The sequence below is a fragment of the Tachyglossus aculeatus genome, chromosome 17 (genome assembly GCF_015852505.1).
Source record: "Tachyglossus aculeatus isolate mTacAcu1 chromosome 17, mTacAcu1.pri, whole genome shotgun sequence".
Classification (NCBI taxonomy): Eukaryota; Metazoa; Chordata; class Mammalia; order Monotremata; family Tachyglossidae; genus Tachyglossus; species Tachyglossus aculeatus.
This window is the reverse complement of record NC_052082.1, coordinates 48,786,692-48,810,209: the sequence shown is the minus strand read 5'-3', so window position 1 is coordinate 48,810,209 and position 23,518 is coordinate 48,786,692. Positions and strand designations below refer to the sequence as shown.

Here is a 23,518-nt window from a genome sequence, read left to right as displayed (position 1 = left end):
AACAAAAGGAGACCTGGCTTTCTATTGGCTGATCGGCGGGGCGGGTAGCCCTCTCGGCCAATCAGGGCTTAGGTAGGGCCACGCCCCTCCATCGAGGCCCCGCCCTTCAGCGAGGCCACGCCCCTAACTCGCCACTCGACCAATCAGGGATCGGCCGAGTGGCACCAAGAGGCGTCCCGGCTTCCGATTGGCTGATCGGCGGGGCGGGGCGCCCGCTCGGTTAATCAGGGCTTAGGTAGGGCCACGCCCCTCCCCGAGGCCACGCCCCTAAACTCCCCTCTCGGCCAATCAGGGATCGGCGCAGTGGCACCAGGAGGCGTCCCGGCTTCCGATTGGCTGAGCGGCGGGGCGGGGCGGGGCCCGGGCTGTGGGGAGTGACGATGGCGGCGGAAGCAGGGCCTACTGAAGACCCAGGTGGGTAGGAAGCGCTCAATAAGTACAATGAAATGAATGAATGAATGTACATATTTACTATTCTATTTATTTTATTTTGATTAATATGTTTTGTTTTGTTGTCTGTCTCCCCCTTCTAGAGTGGGAGCCAGTTATTGGGTGGGGACCGGCTCTATATGTTGCCGACTTGTCATAATAATAATAATAATAATAATGATGGCATTTATTAAGCGCCTACTATGTGCAAAGCACTGTTCCAAGCGCTGGGGAGGTTACAAGGTGATCAGGTTGTCCCACGGGGGGCTCACAGTCTTCATCCCCATTTGACAGTCGAGGTAACTGAGGCCCAGAGAAGTGAAGTGACTTGCCCAAAGTCAAATACAATGGAATGAATGACTGAATGAGGGGGACCCCATGTTTATTTGTCATCTGTGTCCGTGTTTTGTTTTGTTGTCTGTCTCCCCCTTCTAGACTGGAAGCCCATTATTGGGTAGGGACCGTCTCTATATGTTGCCGACTTGTAGTTCCCAAGCGCTTAGTACAGTGCTCTGCACACAGTAAGCGCTCAATAAATACAATGGAATGAATGAATGAAAGTGGGGGACCCCATCTTTATTTGTCACCCGTCTCCGTGTTTTGTTTTGTTGTCTGTCTCCCCCTTCTAGACTGAGAGCCCGTTATTGGGTAGGGACCGGCCCTATATGTTGCCGACTTGTAATAATAATAATAACGATGGCATTTATTAAGCGCTTACTATGTGCAAAGCACTGTTCTAAGCGCTGGGGAGGTTACAAGGTGATCAGGTTGTCCCCTGGGGGGCTCCCAGTCTTCATCCCCATTTGACAGATGAGGGAACTGAGGCACAGAGAAGTGAAGTGACTGGCCCAAAGTCACACAGCTGATAGTTGGCAGAGCCGGGATTGGAACCCATGACCTCTGACTCCAAAGCCCGGGCTCTTGTCACTGAGTCAAACTGGGTCGCAGTTACCTCGCTTGTAAAAGGGGGATTAAGACTATGGCCAACCCGATTATCTTGTATCAACCCCAGCGCTTAGTAGAGGGCCTGGCACATAGTAAGCGCTTAACAGTAATTGTGGTATTTGTTATTATTATTATTATTTATCCCTGGGTGGGGCCTGGAAAGCTGGTGGGATCCCTGGATGGGGAGGAGAGGGGTCTGGGTGGGGCCGACGAGACCCCTGTGTGAGAAAGGGAAGAGTGGTGGGACCCCTGGGTGGGGAGTTCTCAAATGCCCCCCTTTCCCCCCACTCCAGGAAGAGATCAGAGGAAGAGGGAACTAATTAGGGGATGAGATGGCATTTGTTAAGCGCTTACTATGTGCAAAGCACTGTTCTAAGCACTGGGGGGATACAAGGGAATGAGAGGGAATGGGGCTCTAGTTTGGAAGAGAAGCAGCGTGGCTCAGTGGAAAGAGCCCGGCCTTTGGAGTCAGGGATCATGGGTTCAAATCCCGGCTCTGCCAATTGTCAGCTGTGTGACCTTGGGCAAGTCACTTCACTTCTCTGGGCCTCAGTTCCCTCATCTGTCAAATGGGGATGAAGACTTTGAGCTCCCCATGGGACAACCTGATCTCCTTGTAACCTCCCCAGCGCTTAGAACAGTACTTTGCACATAGTAAGTGCTTAACAAATGCCATCATTATTATTATTTGGAGTCAGGGGTCATGGGTTCAAATCCTGGCTCTGCCAGTTGTCAGCTGTGTGACTTTGGGCAAGTCACTTCACTTCTCTGGGCCTCAGTTACCTCATCTGGAGAATGGGGATGAAGACTGAGCCCCCTGTGGGACAACCTGATGGCCTTGTAACCTCCCCAGCGCTTAGAACAGTGCTTTGCACGTAGTAAGCGCTTAATAAATGCCATTATTATTATTATTATTATTATTATTTATTCTGATGACACTTGTCCACACGTTTTGTTCTGTTGTCTGTCTCCCCTTTCTAGACTGTAAGCCTGCTGTTGGGTAGGGACCGTCTCTATATGTTGCCAACTTGGACTTCCCAAGTGCTTAGTAGAGTGCTCTGCGCACAGTAAGCGCTCAATAAATACGATTGAATGATTGAACAAATGAATGTAAAGTCGAGGGAGGGCTGGGGTCCCCACCTCTCCTTCTCACCCCAGTGTCCCTGGTCCCCTCCCCCAGAGAAGGTGCGGGGCAAGTATGCAGCGCTGTCATTCGCCACCGTGGCCATCGTGGTGGGCCTGCCCCTGTGGTGGAAGACGACGGAGACGTACCGGGCTTCCCTGCCCTACGGCCAGATCAGCCAGCTGGGCGACCTGCGGGTAAGGCCGGGGGGCCGGATTCAAGCAGCCCGCCTGGACGGGCGGCGGGGGCTTGGAGGAGAACCAAGAATCCCCTTTGGGATGTAGGGAAAAAGATGATGCCTATCAGTCCATGGTACTCACTGAACGCTTACTATGTGAACTTGGGAGATCGCATCAGAGGTGGTGGACGTGACCTCTGCCCATAGCGAGTTTACGGACTAGCGGGGGACATATATAGAAATAATGTAATATATTATATATAATAATACATAATTATTTATATATATAATATATATAATATATCAATCAATCGTATTTATTGAGCGCTTACTGTGTGCAGAGCACTGTACTAAGCACTTGGGAAGTCCAAGTTGTCTACATATAGAGACAGTCCCTACCCAACAGTGGGCTCACAGTCTAAAAGGGGGAGACAGAGAACAAAACCAAACATACTAACAAAATAAAATAGATAGAATAGATATGTACAAGCAAAATAAATAAATTGAGTAATAAATATGTACAAACATATATGCATATATACAATAATATATTATATTATATATAATAATGCATAATTATTTATATACATAATATATCAATCAATCAATTATATTTATTGAGCGCTTACATATATATACATATATATACATATATGCATATATACAATAATATATTATATTATATATAATAATGCATAATTATATATATAATATATATATATAATATATCAATCAATCAATTATATTTATTGAGCGCTTACTGTGTGCAGAGCACTGTAGTAAGCACTTGGGAAGTCCAAGTTGGCAACATCTAGAGACAGTCCCTACCCAACAGTGGGCTCACAGTCTAAAAGGGGGAGACAGAGAACAAAACCGAACATACTAACAAAATAAAATAGAATAGATATGTACAAGTAAAATAAATAAATAAATAGAGTAATAAATCTGTACAAACATATATACATATATACAGGTGCTGTGGGGAAGGGAAGGAGGTAAGATGGGGGGGATGGAGAGGGGGAGGAGGGGGAGAGGAAGGAAGGGGCTCAGTCTGGGAAGGCCTCCTGGAGGAGGTGAGCTCTCAGTAGGGCCTTGGAGGGAGGAAGAGAGCTAGCTTGGCGGATGGGCAGAGGGAGGGCATTCCAGGCCTGGGGGATGACGTGGGCTGGGGGTCGACGGCGGGACAGATGAGAATGAGGCACGGTGAGGAGATGAGGAGATGATTATATATATATAATTATTCTGTTAATATATAGAAATGAATGCGGAGTTGAGGGTGGGGCAGATAGCGAATGCCCAAAGGTTGCAGATCCAAGTCGTGGGGGATGCAGAAGGAAGAGGGAGTTGGGAAAAAGAGGGCTTCTTGGAGGGGATGTCCCGTAATGCTTTGAGGGTGGGGAGAGTGGTGGCCTGGCATATTTGGAGGGGGAGAGAGTTCCGGGGTAGTGGGAGAACTGAGGAAGGGGTTGGGGGGAGAAAGGAGATCAGGGCCCACTGATTAGGCACGGACTGGAGGAGGGAAGTGTGGTAAGGAGTCTAGGCCTTCCCAGACTGAGCCCCCTCCTTCCTCTCCCCCTCCTCCCCATCTCCCCCCCCTTACCTCCTTCCCCTCCCCACAGCACCTGTATATATGTATATATGTTTGTACGGATTTATTACTCTATTCATTGTATTTGTACCTATTTATTCTATTGATTTTATTTTGTTAATATGTTTGGTTTTGTTGTCTGTCTCTCCCTTCTGGCCTGTGAGCCCACTGTTGGGTAGGGACCGGCTCTATATGTTGCCTTCCCAGACTGAGCCCCCTCCTTCCTCTCCCCCTCCTCCCCATCTCCCCCGCCTTACCTCCTTCCCCTCCCCACAGCACATGTATATATGTTTGTACGGATTTATTACTCTATTTATTTTATTTGTACCTATTTATTCTATTGATTTTATTTTGTTAATATGTTTGGTTTTGTTGTCTGTCTCCCCAATCTAGACTGTGAGCCCGCTGTTGGGTAGGGACTGTCTCTAGATGTTGCCTTCCCACACCGAGCCCCCGGCCTTACCTCCTTCCCCTCCCCACAGCACCTGTATATATGTATATATGTTTGTAAGGATTTATTACTCTATTTTAATTTATTTTATTTGTACCTATTTATTCTATTTATTTTATTTTGTTAATATGTTTGGTTTTGTTGTCTGTCTCCCCCTTCTAGTCTGTGAGCCCGCTGTTGGATAGGGACCGTTTCTATATGTTGCCATCTTGTACTTCCCAAGCGCTTAGTACAGTGCTCTGCACACAGTAAGCGCTCAATAAATACGATTGAATGAATGATTGAATATATGTTTGTATGTATTTATTACTCTATTTGTACCTATTTATTCTATTTATTTTATTTTGTTAATATGTTTGGTTTTGTTCTCTGTCTCCCCCTTCTAGACTGTTGGGTAGGGACTGTCTCTAGATGTTGCCTTCCCAAACTGAGCCCCCTCCTTCCTCCCCCCCTTCTCCCCCCGGCCTTACCTCCTTCCCCTCCCCACAGCACCTGTATATATGGATATGTGTTTGTACGGATTTATTACTCTATTTATTTACTCATTTTATTTGTACCTATTTATTCTACTTATTTTATTTTGTTAATATGTTTGGTTTTGTTGTCTGTCTCCCCCTTCTAGACTGTGAAACCACTTAGTTAGGGACTGTCTCTATATGTTGCCTTCCCAGATTAAGCCCCCTGCTTCCTCTCCCCCTCCTCCCCTTCCCCATCCCCCCCCGCCTTACCTCCTTCCCCTCCCCACAACACCTGTATACCTGTATATATGTTCATACGTATTTATTACTCTATTTTATTTGTACCTATTTATTCTATTCATTTTATTTTGTCAATATGTTTTGTTTTGTTGTCTGTCTCCCCCTTCTAGACCGTGAGCCCGCTGTTGGGTAGGGACCGTCTCTATCTGTTGCCAACTTGGACTTCCCCAGCGCTTAGTCTGGTGCTCTGCACACAGTAAGCGCTCAATAAATAGGATTGAATGAATGAATATGTATATGTGTTTGTACATATTTATTACTCTATTTTATTTGTACCTATTTATTCTATTTATTTTATTTTGTCAATATGTTTTGTTCTCTGTCTCCCCCTTCTAGACTGTGAGCCCACTGTTGGGTAGGGACTGTCTCTAGATGTTGCCAACTTAGACTTCCCAAGCGCTTAGTCCGGTGCTCTGCACACAGTAAGCGCTCAATAAATATGATTGAATGAATGAATATGTATATATGTTTGTACGTATTTATTACTCTATTTTATTTGTACCTATTTATTCTATTTTGTCAATATGTTTTGTTTTGTTGTCTGTCTCCCCCTTCTAGACTGTGAGCCCGCCCACTGTTGGGTAGGGACCGTCTCTATATGTTGCCAACTTGGACTTCCCTGGCGCTTAGTCCGGTGCTCCGCACACAGTCAGCGCTCAATAAATAGGATTGAATGACTGAGTAAGCCCCTGACCCTCTTCCCCTCCCAGCTCCAGCTGACTGTACCCATCTCAGTGGTCTTTGCCAAGGGGGCACTGCCCACTGAGGCCCAGAGGAAGCTGCCTTTCACGGACACCCAAGAGAGAAAGATCCCCCTGAATTGTGAGTGTGCCCAGGGCAGGGGGGAACCCTTGGACTTTCGGGGCAGGAGATGGGGGGGTCCTCACGGAGCGAGATGGGGGGTCCTTACGGAGCGGGCTGCTTTGAGACTCCTGTTGTCTTCGGGCATTTTGGGGAGCGTGGGTCTCTTCTTCCTCCTCTTCTACTTCCCCTCCCTGCAGACAAAATGAGCATCAACTGCCTCTTTGAGAAGTCCTACCGGAACGCTATAGACCAGGAAGAAGCAGCCCTGGGACTCGCCAGCGTGCAAGGTATTCAGTCGTATTTATTGAGCACTTACTGTGTGCAGAGCACTGGGCTAAGCGCTTGGGAAGTCCAAGTCGGCAACATAGAGAGGCAGTCCCTGCCCAACAGCGGGCTCACAGTCTAGAAGGGGGAGACGGACAACGAAACAAAACATATTAACCAAATAAAATAAATAGAATAAATAGGTACAAGTAAAATAGAGTAATAAATATGTACAAACATTCATTCATTCATTCATTGTCGTATTTATTGAGCGCTTACTGTGTGCAGAGCACTGGACTAAGCGCTTGGGAAGTCCAAGTCGGCAACATAGAGAGGCGGTCCCTGCCCAACAGCGGGCTCACAGTCTAGAAGGGGGAGACGGACAACAAAACAAAACATATTTACCAAATAAAATAAATAGAATAAATATGTGCAAGTAAAATAGAGTAATAAATATGTACAAACATTCATTCACTCATTCAGTTGTATTTATTGAGTGCTTACTGTGTGCAGAGCACTGTACTAAGCGCTTGGGAAGTCCAAGTCGGCAACATATAGAGACGGTCCCTACCCAACAGTGGGCTCACAGTCTAGAAGGGGACTGTACCAATATATACAGGTATCACTCTGAATCCTAGTATTTTGGGTTTCTGTTTCACCCTTCTTCTGCACGGTCTAAACCGGTCAGTCAGTCGTGTTTCTTGAGCGCTTACTCTTTGAGAGCACTGTACTAAGCACTTGTAACAGAATTGATATACCCGTTTCCTGTCCACAACCAGCTTACGGTCTTTATTCATTCATTCATTCATTCATTCAATCGTATTTATTGAGCGCTTACTGTGTGCAGAGCACTGTATTAAGCGCTTGGGAAGTACAAGTTGGCAACATATATTTAGGGGGAGAGTAAAGTGCTTTCACATCAGTGAGCACACTTTTTAAAACATTCTCGTCTCTGGAAGGTAGACAGCTTTAGTGGAGTGTGTTCTCTCCATTTTCTAGTGGAGAAACTGAGGCTTAGAAGGTTATAATAATAATAATAATAATAATAATAATGGCATTTATTAAGCGCTTACTATGTGCAAAGCACTGTTCCAATAATAATAATAATAATGATGGTATTTGTTAAGCGCTTACTATGTGCAAAGCACTGTTCTAAGCGCTGGGGAGGTTACAAGGTGATCAGGTTGTCCCTTGGGCTCACAGTCTTCATCCCCATTTTACAGGTGAGGTAACCGAGGCCCAGAGAAGTGAAGTGACTTGCCCAAAGTCACACAGCTGACAATTGGCGGAGCCGGGGCTTGAACCCATGACCTGTGACTCCAAAGCCCGGGCTCTTTCCACTGAGCCACGCTGCTTCTTATAGTGAAGCAGGGTGGCTTAGTGGAAAGACCGTGGAAATCAGAGGTCTGATGGAAAGAGTACGGGGCTGGGTGTCTAGAGACTTGGGTTCTAACTTGTACTTCCCAAGCGCTTAGTACAGTGCTGTGCACACAGTAAGCGCTCAATAAATATGATTGAATGAATGAATAATAATAATAATAATAATAATAATAATGGCATTTGTTAAGCACTTACTCTGTGCAGCTGTGGGACCTTGGACGAGACACTTAACTGCTCGGTGCCTCAGTTTCCTCACCTGTAATATGAGGATTCAACACCTGTCCTCCCTCCCACCTGTTCAGCTGTTTTCAAACAGTGATCATGTATCCAGTCCGGTGTTTTGCACTATGCCAAACACAGTTTTTTATTATTACGTTAAATGATCTGCCCAAAGTCCCACAGTGAGTCAGGGGCAAAGCCAGAAGTTCAGCCCGTTAATCCTGTGTATTTATTGAGGTTCACCGTTTGCAGAACACTGTACTGAGGGCTTGGGGGAGTACGACAGAACAGAGTCGGTAGACCCGTTCCCCGCCCATAACCAGCTTACGGTCTAGAGGAAATTGAGAAATTGAGCCAAGGTCTCGTGATCTCTCGGCCTCGGGGCATCTGGGGTGGTTCGACAGGTTAACTGGCGCTCTGGGAGGGAGGGTGGGGTCAGAGGTGAAGGGGGCAGGGAGGACTAGAGGGCGGGAGCCCTCTCGTCCCTGACACTTGTTGCCCTCTCCAGAGGCTGATGCTGTGTTATCACTGGTGCAGGAGGCCCCGGAGGGCACGCTGACGGTGTACGTGGTCCCCGAAGGCTCCCCGCTGCTCCCCCAGGTAGCCCAATCCCGGAGTCCCCCCCCGCCCCGCTCCCCGCACCCCCAGGGTGGGCTGGCTGGGCCTCCCCAGTTCGGCAGGGTCTGGGGAAAGGCCGGAAACTAATAATAATAATAATAATGGCATTTATTAAGCGCTTACTATGTGCAAAGCACTGTTCTAAGCACTAGGGAGGTTACAAGGTGATCAGGTTGTCCCACGTGGGGCTCACAGTCTCAATCCCCATTTTACAGATGAGGAAACTAAGGCCCTGAGAAGTGAAGTGACTAGCCCAAGGACACACAGCAGACAAGTGGGGAAGATGGGATTAGAATCCAGGTTCTCATGATCCCTTCTTCCCTCCCCCTCCCCAGCCCTGCTGGCCTGGGGTTCGCTCAGAGGCCCCCACCCCTACCCCCCGGAATTGAAGGAAACAGCTCACTAATGCGGGGCCTCCCTATGACGTGGCCTCCCCTCTGGGGCTAACGTCCGCTTGACTGGACTCCGTCCGGGAGCCTTCCCTGTTCCCTCCTGGGCTTCACTGCCCGCCCGGCATTCCCTAGCCCCAGGAAACTCTCCAGGGCCCCTGGATTAAGCAGAGGGAAGGAGGGGCAGCGGAGCAGGTGGAGAAGGGGTCCGGCCCTACTGTGCACTTGAAAGCTGCGAGAGAAACTCAAGTTCATTCATTCAGTCGTATTTATTGAGCGCTTACTGTGTGCGGAGCACTGTACTAAGCACTTAGCGCTGTACCAAGTTCAACTAGTCTGCCCCTGATTCCCAGTCTCCCCATTCCCAGTCTCCCCCGTTGCCACGGCTGGCCGAAGCGGGGGATTCCACCGTCTCCCTTGGCTACCGCTTCCTCTCGCTTCCAGGAATTTTGCCCTGTGAGTTCGCTTAAATTTTCCTTGCCGCCCCAATCCTGCCCCAGGTGGAGGAATTGTCTTCTCCGGGGCCTTGAAGGGAAACCTGAAAGCGGCTCCTCTCCGGGAGAGGGGCAGGGGGCCGCCGGGTCCTGTCGGAACCCAGCTTGTACTTCCCAAGCGCTTAGTCCAGTGCTCTGCACAGAGTAAGCGCTCAGTAAATACGACTGAATGAATGAACATGGCTCTCAGGCCTGGCTTCTCTCCCTCTGGTGTTTCTGATCCTGGGCAGGACGTGATGGGCTACGTGGGGAAGCGGCGGGGCGCGGTGGTCCGGGGGGCAAGGGGCCAGCAGGCCCTGGCGCTGGTGGAGCAGCGGGTACGACGGGTGATCCAGGCCACGTCGGTCACCGACGACGTCCTCGCGGCCGCCCTGGCCGATCGCCTCTCTGGGGACAAGTGGAGCTCAGACCGCCGACGGCCGCTCAAGTCCAGCCTGGGTAGGGAACTGGGCGAGGCACTGTCGGGGGACATGGGGGAGAGGGGTGGGTCCCTGGGCCTCAGTTTCCTCACCTGTAAAATGAGGATTCAACACCTGTCCCCCCTCCCACCTGTTCAACTGTTTTCAAACGATGATCATGTATCCAGTCCCGTGTTTTTCACTATGCCCAGCCCACACCCTCCGCTCCTCCACCGCTAATCTCCTCACCGTACCTCGTTCTTGCCTGTCCCGCCATCGACCCCCGGCCCACGTCATCCCCCGGGCCTGGAATGCCCTCCTCCCTCTGCCCATCCGCCAAGCTAGCTGTCTTCCTCCCTTCAAGGCCCTGCTGAGAGCTCACCTCCTCCAGGAGGCCTTCCCAGACTGAGCCCCTTCCTTCCTCTCCCCCTCGTCCCCCTCTCCATCCCCCCCCATCTTACCTCCTTCCCTTCCCCACAGCACCTGTATATGTGTATATATGTTTGTACAGATTTATTACTCTATTTATTTATTTTACTTGTACATATCTATTCTATTTATTTTATTTTGTTAGTATGTTTGGTTTTGTTCTCTGTCTCCCCCTTTTAGACTGTGAGCCCACTGTTGGGTAGGGACTGTCTCTAGATGTTGCCAATTTGGACTTCCCAAGCGCTTAGTACAGTGCTCTGCACATAGTAAGCGCTCAATAAATACGATTGATGATGATGATATGCCAAACACAATTTTTTATTACTACGTTAAATGATCTGCCCAAAGTCCCACAGTGAGTCAGGGGCGAAGCCAGAAGTTCAGCCAGTTAATCCTGGGTATTTATTGAGGCTTACCGTTTGCGGAACACCGTACTAAGGGCTTGGGGGAGTACGACAGAACAGAGTCGGTAGGCCCGTTCCCCGCCCATAACCAGCTTACGGTCTAGAGGAAATTGAGAAATTGAGCCGAGGTCTCGTGATCTCTCGGCCCCCGGCCTATGTCCCGGGCCTGGGGGTCAAGCCGGCCTCACCCGCCGTCTCTGACAGCGAGAGCCCGGTCTTTTAGACTGTGAGCCCACTGTTGGGTAGGGGCCGTCTCTATATGTTGCCAACTTGGACTTCCCAAGTGCTTAGTACAGTGCTCTGCACACGGTAAGCGCTCAATAAATACGATTGATTGATTGATTGGCTTGGCCGAGCCGCAGCCGGACCCCCACGGGTCCGGCGGAGTCTCTGCCTCCATTGCCACCCTCTCGCCCGGGCAGGTTACGAGATCACCTTCAGCCTCCTGAACCCAGACCCCCGGTCCCACGACGTGAGCTGGGCCATCGAGGGGGCGGTGCGTCATTACGTGCAGCCTTTTCTGGACAAGCTGCGGGCCGCCGCCAACTTCTCCGTGGACTCCCAGGTGAGCGGGCGGAGCGGCCCCGCGAACGCCGGGGATCCCGGTGCCCGCCTCGGGCTCCTCGGGGAGGACCAACCCGCTGCGGGGCGATTCGGACGCTCTGACCCGCTCTCCGACACCAGGGGACCCAGGGGGTGGTTACTACAGAGTCCCTGTCCTATGTAAGGAGGGGGGCACAGACCTGCCACTTCGCTGCTGCTGAACCTGGGGCAAGTCACTTAACTTCTCAACTTAGTCACTTAACTTAGAGAAGCAGCATGGCCCAGTGGAAAAAGCCTGGGCTTTGGAGTCAGAGGTCACGGGTTCAAATCACTTAGTACAGTGCTCTGCACACAGTAAGCGCTCAATAAATACGACTGATGATGAAATCCTGGCTCCACCAATTGTCATCATCATCAATCGTATTTATTGAGCGCTTACTATGTGCAGAGCACTGTACTAAGCGCTTGGGAAGTACAAATTGGCAACATATACAGTCCCTACCCAACAGTGGGCTCACAGTCTAAAAGTGTCAGTCTAAAATTGTCAGCTGTGTGACTTGGGGCAAGTCACTTCACTTCTCTGTGCCTCAGTTACCTCATCTGTAAAATGGAGATTGAGACTGTGAGCCCCCCGTGGGACAACCTGATCACCTTGTAACCTCCTCAGCGCTTAGAACAGTGCTTTGCACATAGAAAGCGCTTAATAAAATGCCATTAAAAAAAAAAAAATTCTCTGCACCTCGGATTCTCCATCCGTGAAGTGCGGGTGAAATACGTCTTCCTCTTTTTCGGTCAGTCAATCAGTCATATTTATTGAGCACATACCGTGGGCAGAGCACTGTACTGAGCGCTTGGGAGGATACGCTATAACAATATAAGTCCCATGTGGAACAGGAACTGTGTCTAAACTGTGTCCACTTAACATGGAGAAGCAGCGTGGCTCAGGGGAAAGAGCCCGGGCTTTGGAGTCAGAGGTCATGGGTTCAAATCCCGACTCCACCAATTGTCAGCTGTGTGACTTTGGGCAAGTCACTTCTCTGGGCCTCAGTTACCTCATCTGTAAAATGGGGATTAAGACTGTGAGCCCCCCGTGGGACAACCTGATCACCTTGTAACCTCCCCAGCGCTTAGAACAGTGCTTTGCACAGAGTAAGCATTTAACAAATGCCATCATTATTATTATTATTATTATGGGTTCAAATCCTGGCTCCACCAGTTGTCAGCTGTGTGACTTTGGGCAAGTCACTTCACTTCTCTGGGCCTCAGTTACCTCATCTGTAAAATGGGGATTAAGACTGTGAGCCCCCCATGGGACAACCTGATCACCTTGTAACCTCCCCAGCACTTAGAACAGTGCTTTGCACATAGTAAGTGCTTAATAAATGCCATTTTTATTATCATTATTATTATAGTGCTTAGTGTAGAGTAAGTGCTTAACAAATACAAATAACAATAACTATTATTATGTACCCGAGGGCCTGGTTTGACCCAGGGCTCACCAGGGGCCAAGAAGTAGCGATCGGGAGTGTCGGGTTGATGTGGATTCCTGGGGCCACGGTGGATGGGTGAGGGAACCCCAGGCCAGCCCACCCAGTAATAATAATAATGGCATTTATTAAGCGCTTACTATGTGCAAAGCACTGTTCTAAGCGCTGGGGAGGTTACAAGGTGATCAGGTTGTCCCACGGGGGGCTCACAGTCTTCATCCCCGTTTTCCAGATGAGGTAACTGAGGCCCAGAGAAGTGAAGTGACTTGCCCGAAGTCACACAGCTGACTAGTGGCAGAGCCGGGATTTGAACCCATGACCTCCGACTCCAAAGCCCGGGCTCTTTTCCACTGAGCCACGCTGCTTCTCAATCCAAGCCCAGTGGCCCTTTCTGGGAGTGGGCAGGAGAAAATGGGCTCGGCAGCCCGTGCCACTCCCCTGTTGACTTCCTGAGTTAGGGAAGCGGCGTGACTTAGTGGATAGAGCACAGGCTTGGGAGTTAGAAGGATGTGGGTTCTAATCCCGGCTCCGCCACTCGTCCGCTGTGTGACTTCGGGCGAGTCACTTCATTTCTCTGGGCCTCAGTTACCTCATCTGTAAAATGGGGATGAAGACCGTGAGCCCCACGTGGGACAGGGAAAGTGTCCGATCTGATTAGCTGATATCTACCCCGATGCTTAGAACAGAGCTTCGTACATAGTACGAAGGCCTTCCCAGACTGAGCCCCCTCCTCCCCCTCCCGATCCCCCCCCACCTTACCTCCTTCCCCTCCCCACAGCACCTGTATATATGTTTGTACGTATCTATTACTCTATTTTATTTGTACATATTTATTCTATTTTGTTAATATGTTTTGTTTTGTTGTCTGCCTCCCCCTTCTAGACTGTGAGCCCGCTGTGGGGTAGGGACCGTCTCTAGATGTTGCCAACTCGGACTTCCCAAGCGCTTAGTCCAGTGCTCTGCACACAGTCAGCGCTCAATAAATACGATTGAATGGACATGCCTGTACATATTTATTGCTCTATTTTACTTGTACATATTTATTCTATTTATTTTATTTTGTTAATATGTTTTGTTTTGTCGTCCGTCTCCCCCTTCTAGACTGTGAGCCCGCTGTTGGGTAGGGACCGTCTCTAGATGTTGCCAACTCGGACTTCCCAAGCGCTTAGTCCAGTGCTCTGCACACAGTCAGCGCTCAATAAATACGATTGAATGAACATGCTTGTACATATTTATTACTCTATTTTACTTGTACATATTTATTCTATTTATTTTATTTTGTTAATATGTTTTGTCGTCCGTCTCCCCCTTCTAGACCGTGAGCCCGCTGTTGGGTAGGGACCATCTCTAGATGTTGCCAACTCGGACTTCCCAAGGGCTTAGTCCAGTGCTCTGCACACAGTCAGCGCTCAGTAAATATGATTGGATGAATGAATGAATGAATGAATAGTATGCACTCAACAGATACCATCATTGTCATCATCCTCTCCCCAACTGCCCCCTTTCTGGGGCTTCTTCCAGTCTCCCTTTCTTCCCCTCCCAGATCCTGTACTACGCGATGCTGGGGGTGACTCCCCGCTATGACGCCGCCTCAGCCAGCTACGTACTGCCCGTTCACAGCCTCCCCCACGTCATCAACCCCGTGGAGGCCCGGCTGGGTGAGGGCCGATCCTGGGGACCCGAGGCCCCTCTCAGCTCTTCTTCCCCGGGATGTGGATGGGGGTGATGGGGTGCTTGGGGGGCCCGGGGAGGACTGGGTCCTTCCTTGGGGAGCCGGCGGGGCCGCCTGCCCCGGGGTTCCCAGAATCTTTCACTCTCTCGCTCTCCTCCAGGCTCCAGCGCCGCGTCTCTCTACCCCGTGCTCAACTTTCTCCTGTACGTCCCCGACCGTTCCCACTCCCCTCTGTACATTCAGGACAAGGATGGAGCCCCCGCCGCCACCAACGCCTTCCACAGCCCCCGCTGGGGCGGAATCATGGTATCGGGCCTCACCCGGCCCCCCCGGGGGCTAAAATATGTTTGGTTTTGTTCTCTGTCTCCCCTTTCTATCAATCAATCAATCAATCGTATTTATTGAGCGCTTACTGTGTGCAGAGCACTGGACTCAGCGCTTGGGAAGTACTGTGACCATCTCTATATGTTGCCAACTTGGACTTCCCAAGCGCTTAGTACAGTGCTCTGCACACAGTAAGTGCTCAATAAATATGATTGATTGATTGGAGCCAGGCGGGGGGAAATGCCGTTGCGGACAGGTGTGTGCCACCCCAGGGTCATCCGGGGGCCGGCGCGGGCCAGGGAGAGCGGGGGAATGGCCCAAGCTCGATCGGAGGGGCCGGCGGGCACGGTCCTAAACGTCCCCGCTCTTCTCTCCGCTCCTCCCCAGGTTTATAACGTGGACCTCAGTGCCGGCAACGCCACCGAGCTGCCCGTGCGGGTGGAAGTGGACATGGTGCGGGTGATGGAAGTGTTCCTGGCGCAGCTGCGGTGAGTCCTATCCCCTCCTTTAGGGACCCCGGCTACCGGGGGGCAGCTCCCCTGGGACCCCCTCACACCGTCTCCCCTTCCCCTTCTCCCACCCCTCCCAGGCTGCTCTTCGGGATCACCCAGGCCCAGGTGCCCGCCGACTTCCAGCTGGAGAACCCGGGGAACGAGGGGCTGGCAGCCTGGGAGCTGGACCGGCTGCTGTGGGCGCGGACCGTGGAGAATATTGCCACGGTGGCCACCACCCTGACGTCTCTGGCCCAGCTGCTGGACAAGATCGGGAACATTGTCATCAAGGACGATGTGGCCTCGGAGGTGGGTCGGGGGATCCTCCCTGGTGCCGTGGGATGACCTCCCCTGCCAGGAGAGGAGCGGCTCCATGGCTTGTTTTCCTCCTCTGGCGAAACTTTCACTCTCCTCACTAGGCAGTGTGTCGACAAAGAGTAATTCTGTTTATCGCAAACAAGATGCAACTTTGTTTACTGAAACTTTGGTACCCTAAGGCTTTTTATATTATCTTGTAAAGACTGGGATGCTTCTTTTACAAGAGTACCGTAAATTTCAACCTGAAACATCCGAGAGAAAATAATAATAATAATAATGATGGCATTTATTAAGCGCTTACTATGTGCAAAGCACTGTTCTAAGCGATGGGGAGGTTACAAGGTGATCAGGTTGTCCCACAGGGGGCTTACAGGCTTCAACCCCATTATGCAGATGAGGGAACTGAGGCCCGGAGAAGTGAAGTGACTTGCCCAAAGTCACACAGCTGACAATTGGCGGAGCGGGATTTGAACCCATGACCTCTGACTCCAAAGCCCGGGCTCTTCCCGCTAAGCCACCCTATAGTGTAAGCAAGGGAAACTCTATTTTATAGGAAAGAAAAGTACTAAATGCCACAGTTTGAATTACTCTTTGAATTACATCCAGCTCAACAGACGACTGTTTATATTATGAACAGACAACTGTATATTTTATTGTAAATATTTCCAGAGTAAATTCAGACTTTATATTTTGAGGCGCTATATAGAAGTTTCCCCTTAAAGTTGGGAAGTGAAAATCTACTACTGTTTGTCTCAGTGTTTTATATTATTTTTTATTGGGAGAGATGCTTCCAAAGTTGACAGAGGCCCAGTTTGAATGAGCTTTAACATAGCATGTTTTTATTGCTGTCTCAGTGAACTGAAAATCCAACCAGTTTCCTCATACTATTTTCTCAGCTCTATACCAACTATAGTCATACTCTGTTCCCAAGTGCTTAGTACAGTGCTCTGCAATCAATCAATCAATCGTATTTATTGAGCGCTTACTATGTGCAGAGCACTGTACTAAGCACTTGGGAAGTACAAATTGGCATCACATATAGACAGTCCCTACCCAACAGTGGGCTCACAGTCTAAAAGGGGGAGACAGAGAACAGAACCAAACATACCAACAAAATAAAATAAGTAGGATAGAAATGTACAAGTAAAATAAATAAATAAATAAATAGAGTAATAAATATGTACAACCATATATACATATATACAGGTGCTGTGGGGAAGGGAAGGAGGTAAGACGGGGGGGATGGAGAGGGGGACGAGGGGGAGAGGAAAGAAGGGGCTCAGTCTGGGAAGGCCTCCTGGAGGAGGTGAGCTCTCAGCAGGGCCTTGAAGGGAGGAAGAGAGCGAGCTTGGCGGATGGGCAGAGGGAGGGCATTCCAGGCCCGGGGGATGACGTGGGCCGGGGGTCGATGGCGGGACAGGCGAGAGCGAGGTACGGTGAGGAGATCAGCGGTGCAGGAGCGGAGGGTGCGGACTGGGCTGTAGAAGGAGAGAAGGGAGGTGAGGTAGGAGGGGGCGAGGTGATGGACAGCCTTGAAGCCCAGGGTGAGGAGTTTCTGCCTGATGCGCAGATTGATCGGTAGCCATTGGAGGTTTTTGAGGAGGGGGAGTAATATGTCCAGAGCGTTTCTGGACAAAGATAATCCGGGCAGCAGCATGAAGTATGGATTGAAGTGGAGAGAGACACGAGGATGGGAGATCAGAGAGAAGGCTGGTGCAGTAGTCCAGACGGGATAGGATGAGAGCTTGAATTAGCAGGGTAGCAGTTTGGATGGAGAGGAAAGGGCGGATCTTGGCAATGTTGCGGAGCTGAGACCGGCAGGTTTTGGTGACGGCTTGGATGTGAGGGGTGAATGAGAGAGCAGAGTCGAGGATGACACCAAGGTTGCGGGCTTGTGAGACGGGAAGGATGGTAGTGCCGTCAACAGAGATGGGAAAGTCAGGGAGAGGACAAGGTTTGGGAGGGAAGACAAGGAGCTCAGTCTTCAACATGTTGAGCTTTAGGTGGCGGGCGGACATCCAGGTGGAGATGTCCTGAAGGCAGGAGGAGATGCGAGCCTGGAGGGAGGGGGAGAGAGCAGGGGCAGAGATGTAGATCTGGGTGTCATCAGCGTAGAGATGATAGTTGAAGCCGTGGGAGCGAATGAGGTCACCAAGGGAGTGAGTGTAGATGGAGAACAGAAGGGGACCAAGCACTGAACCTTGGGGAACCCCCACAGTAAGAGGATGGGAGGGGGAGGAGGAGCCTGCAAAAGAGACTGAGAAAGAACGACCGGAGAGATAAGAGGAGAACCAGGAGAGGACGGAGTCTGTGAAGCCAAGGTCAGATAACGTGTTGAGGAGAAGGGGGGTGGTCCACAGTGTCAAAGGCAGCTGAGAGGTCGAGGAGGATTAGGACAGAGTATGAGCCGTTGGATTTGGCAAGCAGGAGGTCATTGGTGACCTTTGAGAGCGCAGTTTCCGTGGAATGAAGGGGACGGAAGCCAGACTGGAGGGGGGTCGAGGAGAGAGTTGTTGTTGAGGAATTCTAGGCAGCGCGTGTAGACAACTCGTTCAAGGAGTTTGGAAAGGAATGGTAGGAGGGAGATGGGGCGATAACTAGAAGGTGAGGTGGGGTCAAGAGAGGGTTTTTTTAGGATGGGAGAGACATGGGCATGTTTGAAGGCAGAGGGGAAGGAACCAGTGGAGAGTGAGCGGTTGAAGATGGAAGTTAAGGAGGGGAGAAGGGATGAAGCGAGAGATTTCATAAGATGAGAGGGAATGGGGTCAGAAGCACAGGTGGCCGGAGTAGCATTTGAGAGGAGGGAGGAGAGTTCCTCTGAGGATACCGCTGGGAAGGATGGGAGAGTAGCAGAGAGTGTTGAGAGCACTCTGCACACAGTAAGCGCTCAATAAATACGATTGAATGAATGAATGAGTGAATGAATTCTGAGCCTTTTTATATGACATGCTGTATATGGAAACTTCTCTATTTTATTTTGTTAATATGTTTGGTTTTGTTGTCTGTTTCCCCCTTCTAGACTGTGAGCCCACTGTTGGGTAGGGACCGTCTCTATATGTTGCCAACTTGGACTTCCCAAGCGCTTAGTACAGTACTCTGCACACAGTAAGTGCTCAATAAATACGATTGAATGAATGAACGAAACTGGAAGCGAGGCTCGGCTTCCCGATGTTCAGAGGGGGAGACCGAGACCGAGGGAGATTTATGCTTAGGGAGGGTTTCCGCCGAGAGGTAAGAAGTGCCATCTCTGGAGGTTTCCCTTCCCAAATCAATCAATCAATCGTATTTATTGAGCGCTTACTGTGTGCGGAGCACTGTACTAGCGCTTGGGAAGTACAAGTTGGCAACATATTGAGACAGTCCCTACCCAACAGTGGGCTCACAGTCTAAAAGCGTCCCATGCTCAAACCGTGGGACGGTCCCAAACCGTCCCATGCCCCTTCTTCCCCAGTCCTCTCTGTAAAACAACCCAGAAAAGTCAGCAAGGGCAGGGCTTACCCTCGTGGACTTGTGGAGAAACTGAGGCCCAGAGACGTCGGCTTGCCCCGAGGCTCGCAGAGCTCTTGGCCAAGCTGAGGATGGACTGTGGGTCTGTTGCGTCCCAGCCCCCGATTCTCCTGACCACGGCCCCCTTTCTCTTCTCCTCGTTCCTCCCCGTCCCCGGTCTCGATGGGAACGGTCGCGCCAGGTGTACCAGTCGGTGGAGGCGGCCCAGAGCGCGGCAGCGGAGCTGGCGGCCGGCCGGCTGGGCCCCGCCTTCCAGGCCAGCCGGACGGCGGTGACCTCATCGGAGCGGGCCTTCTTCGATCCCTCCCTCCTGCACCTGCTCTACTTCCCCGACGACCAGAAGTTCGCCATCTACATCCCCCTCTTCCTGCCCATGGCCGTGCCCATCCTGCTGTCGCTGGTGAAGATGCTCCGCGAAGCCCGGCAGGCCCGGGAGGAGTCCCTGAAGACGGACTGAGCCCGGCCCGCCTGTGCCTTCCGTTCGTAGAGATCGGACCGAGTCCTCTCCTTTCTGGGGGACCCAGGGAGGCCCGAACCAGCCGCCTCCAGGTGCCTGAAGAGATGGGGTGAGGGGCCCACTCTCCCGGGGCACGCTCGGTGCCACCCCTGGGCTCCAGCCCTCGGGCCGACGAGGTGTCGGGCCCTGGACTCAGCCCTCCGGGGCCACGCCGGCCCCGTCTCGGTCACCTCCCGCCCTGCCTCCCGCGCTCTCCCCGTCATCTGCAGTCGCATTGGCCCGATGAGGGGCGGGTGGGGGGCCGTGGGGAATAAAATCCCCAGAGGCCCCGCCGTCTGCGCCTGCTTTCCTCCAGCCGCTGGAGCCGGGCCTGACTGGGCGGCCGAGCCCAGCGATCGCCCGGCTCCCTCTCCGGCGCTGGCCCGAGGAGGGTGGGAGAAAGCAGTGGTGTGCGTTCGTGGCTCTCAGAGCCCGTGACGCTGGGGGCAAGGTGATGGTGGCAAGAGGGGTGGGAACCGGGAAGGGGCTGGGTGGCATCGGGGGGCAGAGTCTGGCTCCCGTCCTCTCGGAGGAGCTGCTGGGGTCCGGCTGGCTGGAGAAACGGTGGCCGCCGATGGCTTCGTAAAGCCTGGGTCTGCCCCAGGCTTTGATGCCATTTTGGCTCCCCTGTCCCCTCTCTCTTCCCCCTCTGCCCTCCCCCCTCTGCCCTCCCCCCCGGTCCGGAGGGCCCCGGCACCTCCCCCGACCCCTTCACAGTGTCCACCCCAATCCGGCCTCGTTTGGACTGACCACCGCTGCGGGAGGGTTAGTGTCGAGCCCTGGATATCCAGCCCGGAGCTTGGCCCATCCCTTCCCTCCTCCGTCGTCGAAGGACCACGGGGCTCAGAGGGGGACGTCCAGGACGGTGTCCCGGCCCTCGTCCTTTCCCATCCTGCCCCTGGTTCCAAGGAAGGGCCGCTCTCCTGCCCCCTCCGTCGCTCCCGTCTGCTCTGTTGATCTCTGACTCCTCCCCTCCCGCTGGCGCTGAGATAATAATGGCATTTATTAAGCGCTTACTATGTGCAAAGCACCGTTCTAAGCGCTGGGGAGGTTACAAGGTGATCAGGTGGTCCCACGGGGGGCTCACAGTCTTCATCCCCATTTTACAGATGAGGTGACTGAGGCCCAGAGAAGTGAAGTGACTTGCCCAAAGTCACACAGCTGACAATTGGTGGAGTCGGGATTTGAACCCATGACCTCTGACTCCAAAGCCCGGGCTCTTTCCCCTGAGCCACACTGCTTCTCCATGTTAAGTGGACACAGTTTAGACACAGTTCCTGTTCCGCATGGGACTTATATTGTTATAGTGTATCCTCATTCATTCATTTATGAATGAATAATGGCATAATGGCATTTATTAAGCGCTTACTATGTGCAAAGCACCGTTCTAAGCGCTGGGGAGGTTACAAGGTGATCAGGTGGTCCCACGGGGGGCTCACAGTCTTCATCCCCATTTTACAGATGAGGTGACTGAGGCACGGAGAAGTGAAGTGACTCGTCCAAAGTCCCACAGCTGACATATGGCGGAGCTGGGATTTGAACCCATGACCTGTGACTCCAAAGCCCGGGCTCTTTCCACTGAGCCACGCTCTGCGTTCCAGTTTGATTTGCCATCTGCTGCTAGCGGGTTCGGGCTCCGAACCAACTGCTACTCTCTCCCGCCGCCGCCTTCCCCCGCTCCACTCGCTTCTGGACCATTCATTCAATCGTATTTATCGAGCGCTTACTGTGTGCCGAGCACTGGACTGAACGCTTGGGAAGTCCAAGTTGGCAACGTCTAGGGACGGTCCCTACCCAACAGCGGGCTCACAGTCTAGAAGGGGGAGACGGACAACAAAACAAAACATATTAACAAAATAGTAAATATGGACAAGTAGTACAGTGCTCTGCACACAGTAAGCGCTCAATAAATACGATTCAATGAATGAATGAAAGAGTAATAAATCTGTACAAACATATATACAGGTGCTGTGGGGAGGGGGAGAGGAAGGAGGGGGCTCAGTCTGGGACCAGCCAATAAACAAATGCAAACTGAGCTACCCAAGCGGCCCAGCACTATCGTAGACGCTTAAAAGTCCGGACTGGAGAGTTGAAACCAGTCAAGGGGGGCATCCAGCCTGGCCTAGGGGAAAGAGCACGGCCCTGGGAGACGGGACACCTGGGTTCGATGACTTGTTCCGCTTCTGGCGTGGCTCAGTGGAAAGAGCCCGGGCTTCGTTCATTCATTCAATCAATCGTATTTATTGAGCGCTTACTGTGTGCAGAGCACTGGACTAAGCACTTGGGAAGTCCGAGTCGGCAACGTCTAGAGACGGTCCCTACCCAACAGCGGGCTCACGGTCTAGAAGGGGGAGACAGAGAACAAAACTAAACATGTTAACAAAATAAAATAGACTAAATATGTACAAATAAAATAGAGTAATAAATATGTACAAACAAGGAGACAGAGGTCAAGGGTTCAAAGCCCGGCTCTGCCGCTTGTCAGCTGTGTGACTTTGGGCAAGTCATTTCACTTGTATATATGTATATATATATGCATATATATGTGTATATGTTTGTACATATTTATTACTCTATTTTACTTGTACATATCTATTCTATTTTATTTTGTTAATATGTTTGATTTTATTCTCTGTCTCCCCCTTCTAGACTGTGAGCCCACTGTTGGGTAGGGACTGTGACTTTGGGCAAGTCATTTCACTTGTATATATGTCTATATATATACATATATATGTATATATGTCTGTACATATTTATTACTCTACTTGTACATATCTATTCTATATTATTTTGTTAATCTGGTTTTGTTCTCTGTCTCCCCCTTCTAGACTGTGAGCCCACTGTTGGGTCGGGACTGTCTCTATATGTTGCCAACTTGTACTTCCCAAGCGCTTAGTACAGTGCTCTGCACACAGTAAGCGCTCAATAAATATGATTGATTGATTCACTTCTCTGAGCCTCAGTTCCCTCATCTGTAAACTGGGGACTAAGACTGTGAGCCCCCCGTGGGACAACCTGATCACTTTATATCCTCCCCAGCACTTAGAACAGTGCTTTGCACATGGTAAGCGCTTAACAAATATCATCATTATTATTATTATTATTACAGCCACTGTGTGATCTTGAGCAAGCCATTGGACTTCTCTGGGCCTCAGTTTCCTGATCTGTGAAATGGAGATTCACTACGTGTTCATTTTCATTCATTCAATCGTATTTATTGAGCGTTTACTGTGTGCAGAGCACTGTACTAAGCGCTTGGGAAGTCCAAGTCGGCAATGTATAGAGACGATCCCTACCCAACAGTGGGCTCACAGTGTAGAAGGGGCTCACATCACAGTCTGACATTGACCGCTGTTTGAGACAGGGGCTGATTATCTTGTCCCTACACTGAAAATGAGCACATTGCCTGGCACCTAGTAAGTGTTTAAAAAATCCTCCAAATATTATTAGCCAAATTGAGCTATAGTATATCTATAGCAGAATGGCCTAGCGGATAAAGCGTGGGCCTGGGAGACGGAAGGATGTGGGTTCTAATTCTGGCTCTGCTGCTTGCCTGCTGGGTGTCCTTGGGTGAGTCACTTCATTTCTCTGTGGCTCAGTGACCTCGTCTGCAAAATGGGGGTGAAGATTGTGAGTCCCATGTGAGACAGGGGTGGTGCAAAGCCTGAAGAGTGCTTTGCACATAGTAAGTGCTTAACAAATACCATTATTATTATTATTATTAAGGTGTATCTAGCCCAGTTACCTCCCCCTTCTAGACTGTGAGCCCTCTGTTGGGTAGGGACCGTCTCTAGATGTTGCCAACTTGT

The 23,518-nt window shown here is 50.8% G+C and overlaps 1 protein-coding gene across 1 annotated transcript; it reads left to right on the top strand.

Annotated features, from left to right (window-relative positions):
* The first annotated feature begins 380 nt into the window (after nucleotides 1–380).
* On the top strand, nucleotides 381–19,999 carry PIGS (phosphatidylinositol glycan anchor biosynthesis class S). The gene is made up of 12 exons (XM_038758844.1): nucleotides 381–414; nucleotides 2,555–2,694; nucleotides 6,183–6,294; nucleotides 6,474–6,563; nucleotides 8,648–8,739; nucleotides 9,871–10,078; nucleotides 11,294–11,436; nucleotides 14,445–14,559; nucleotides 14,734–14,879; nucleotides 15,285–15,385; nucleotides 15,487–15,697; nucleotides 19,395–19,999. Exons 1-12 carry the CDS (start codon nucleotides 381–383, stop codon nucleotides 19,668–19,670), a joined length of 1,668 nt encoding a protein of 555 aa, XP_038614772.1. The 3' UTR covers nucleotides 19,671–19,999.
* The last annotated feature ends 3,519 nt before the right edge of the window (nucleotides 20,000–23,518 follow it).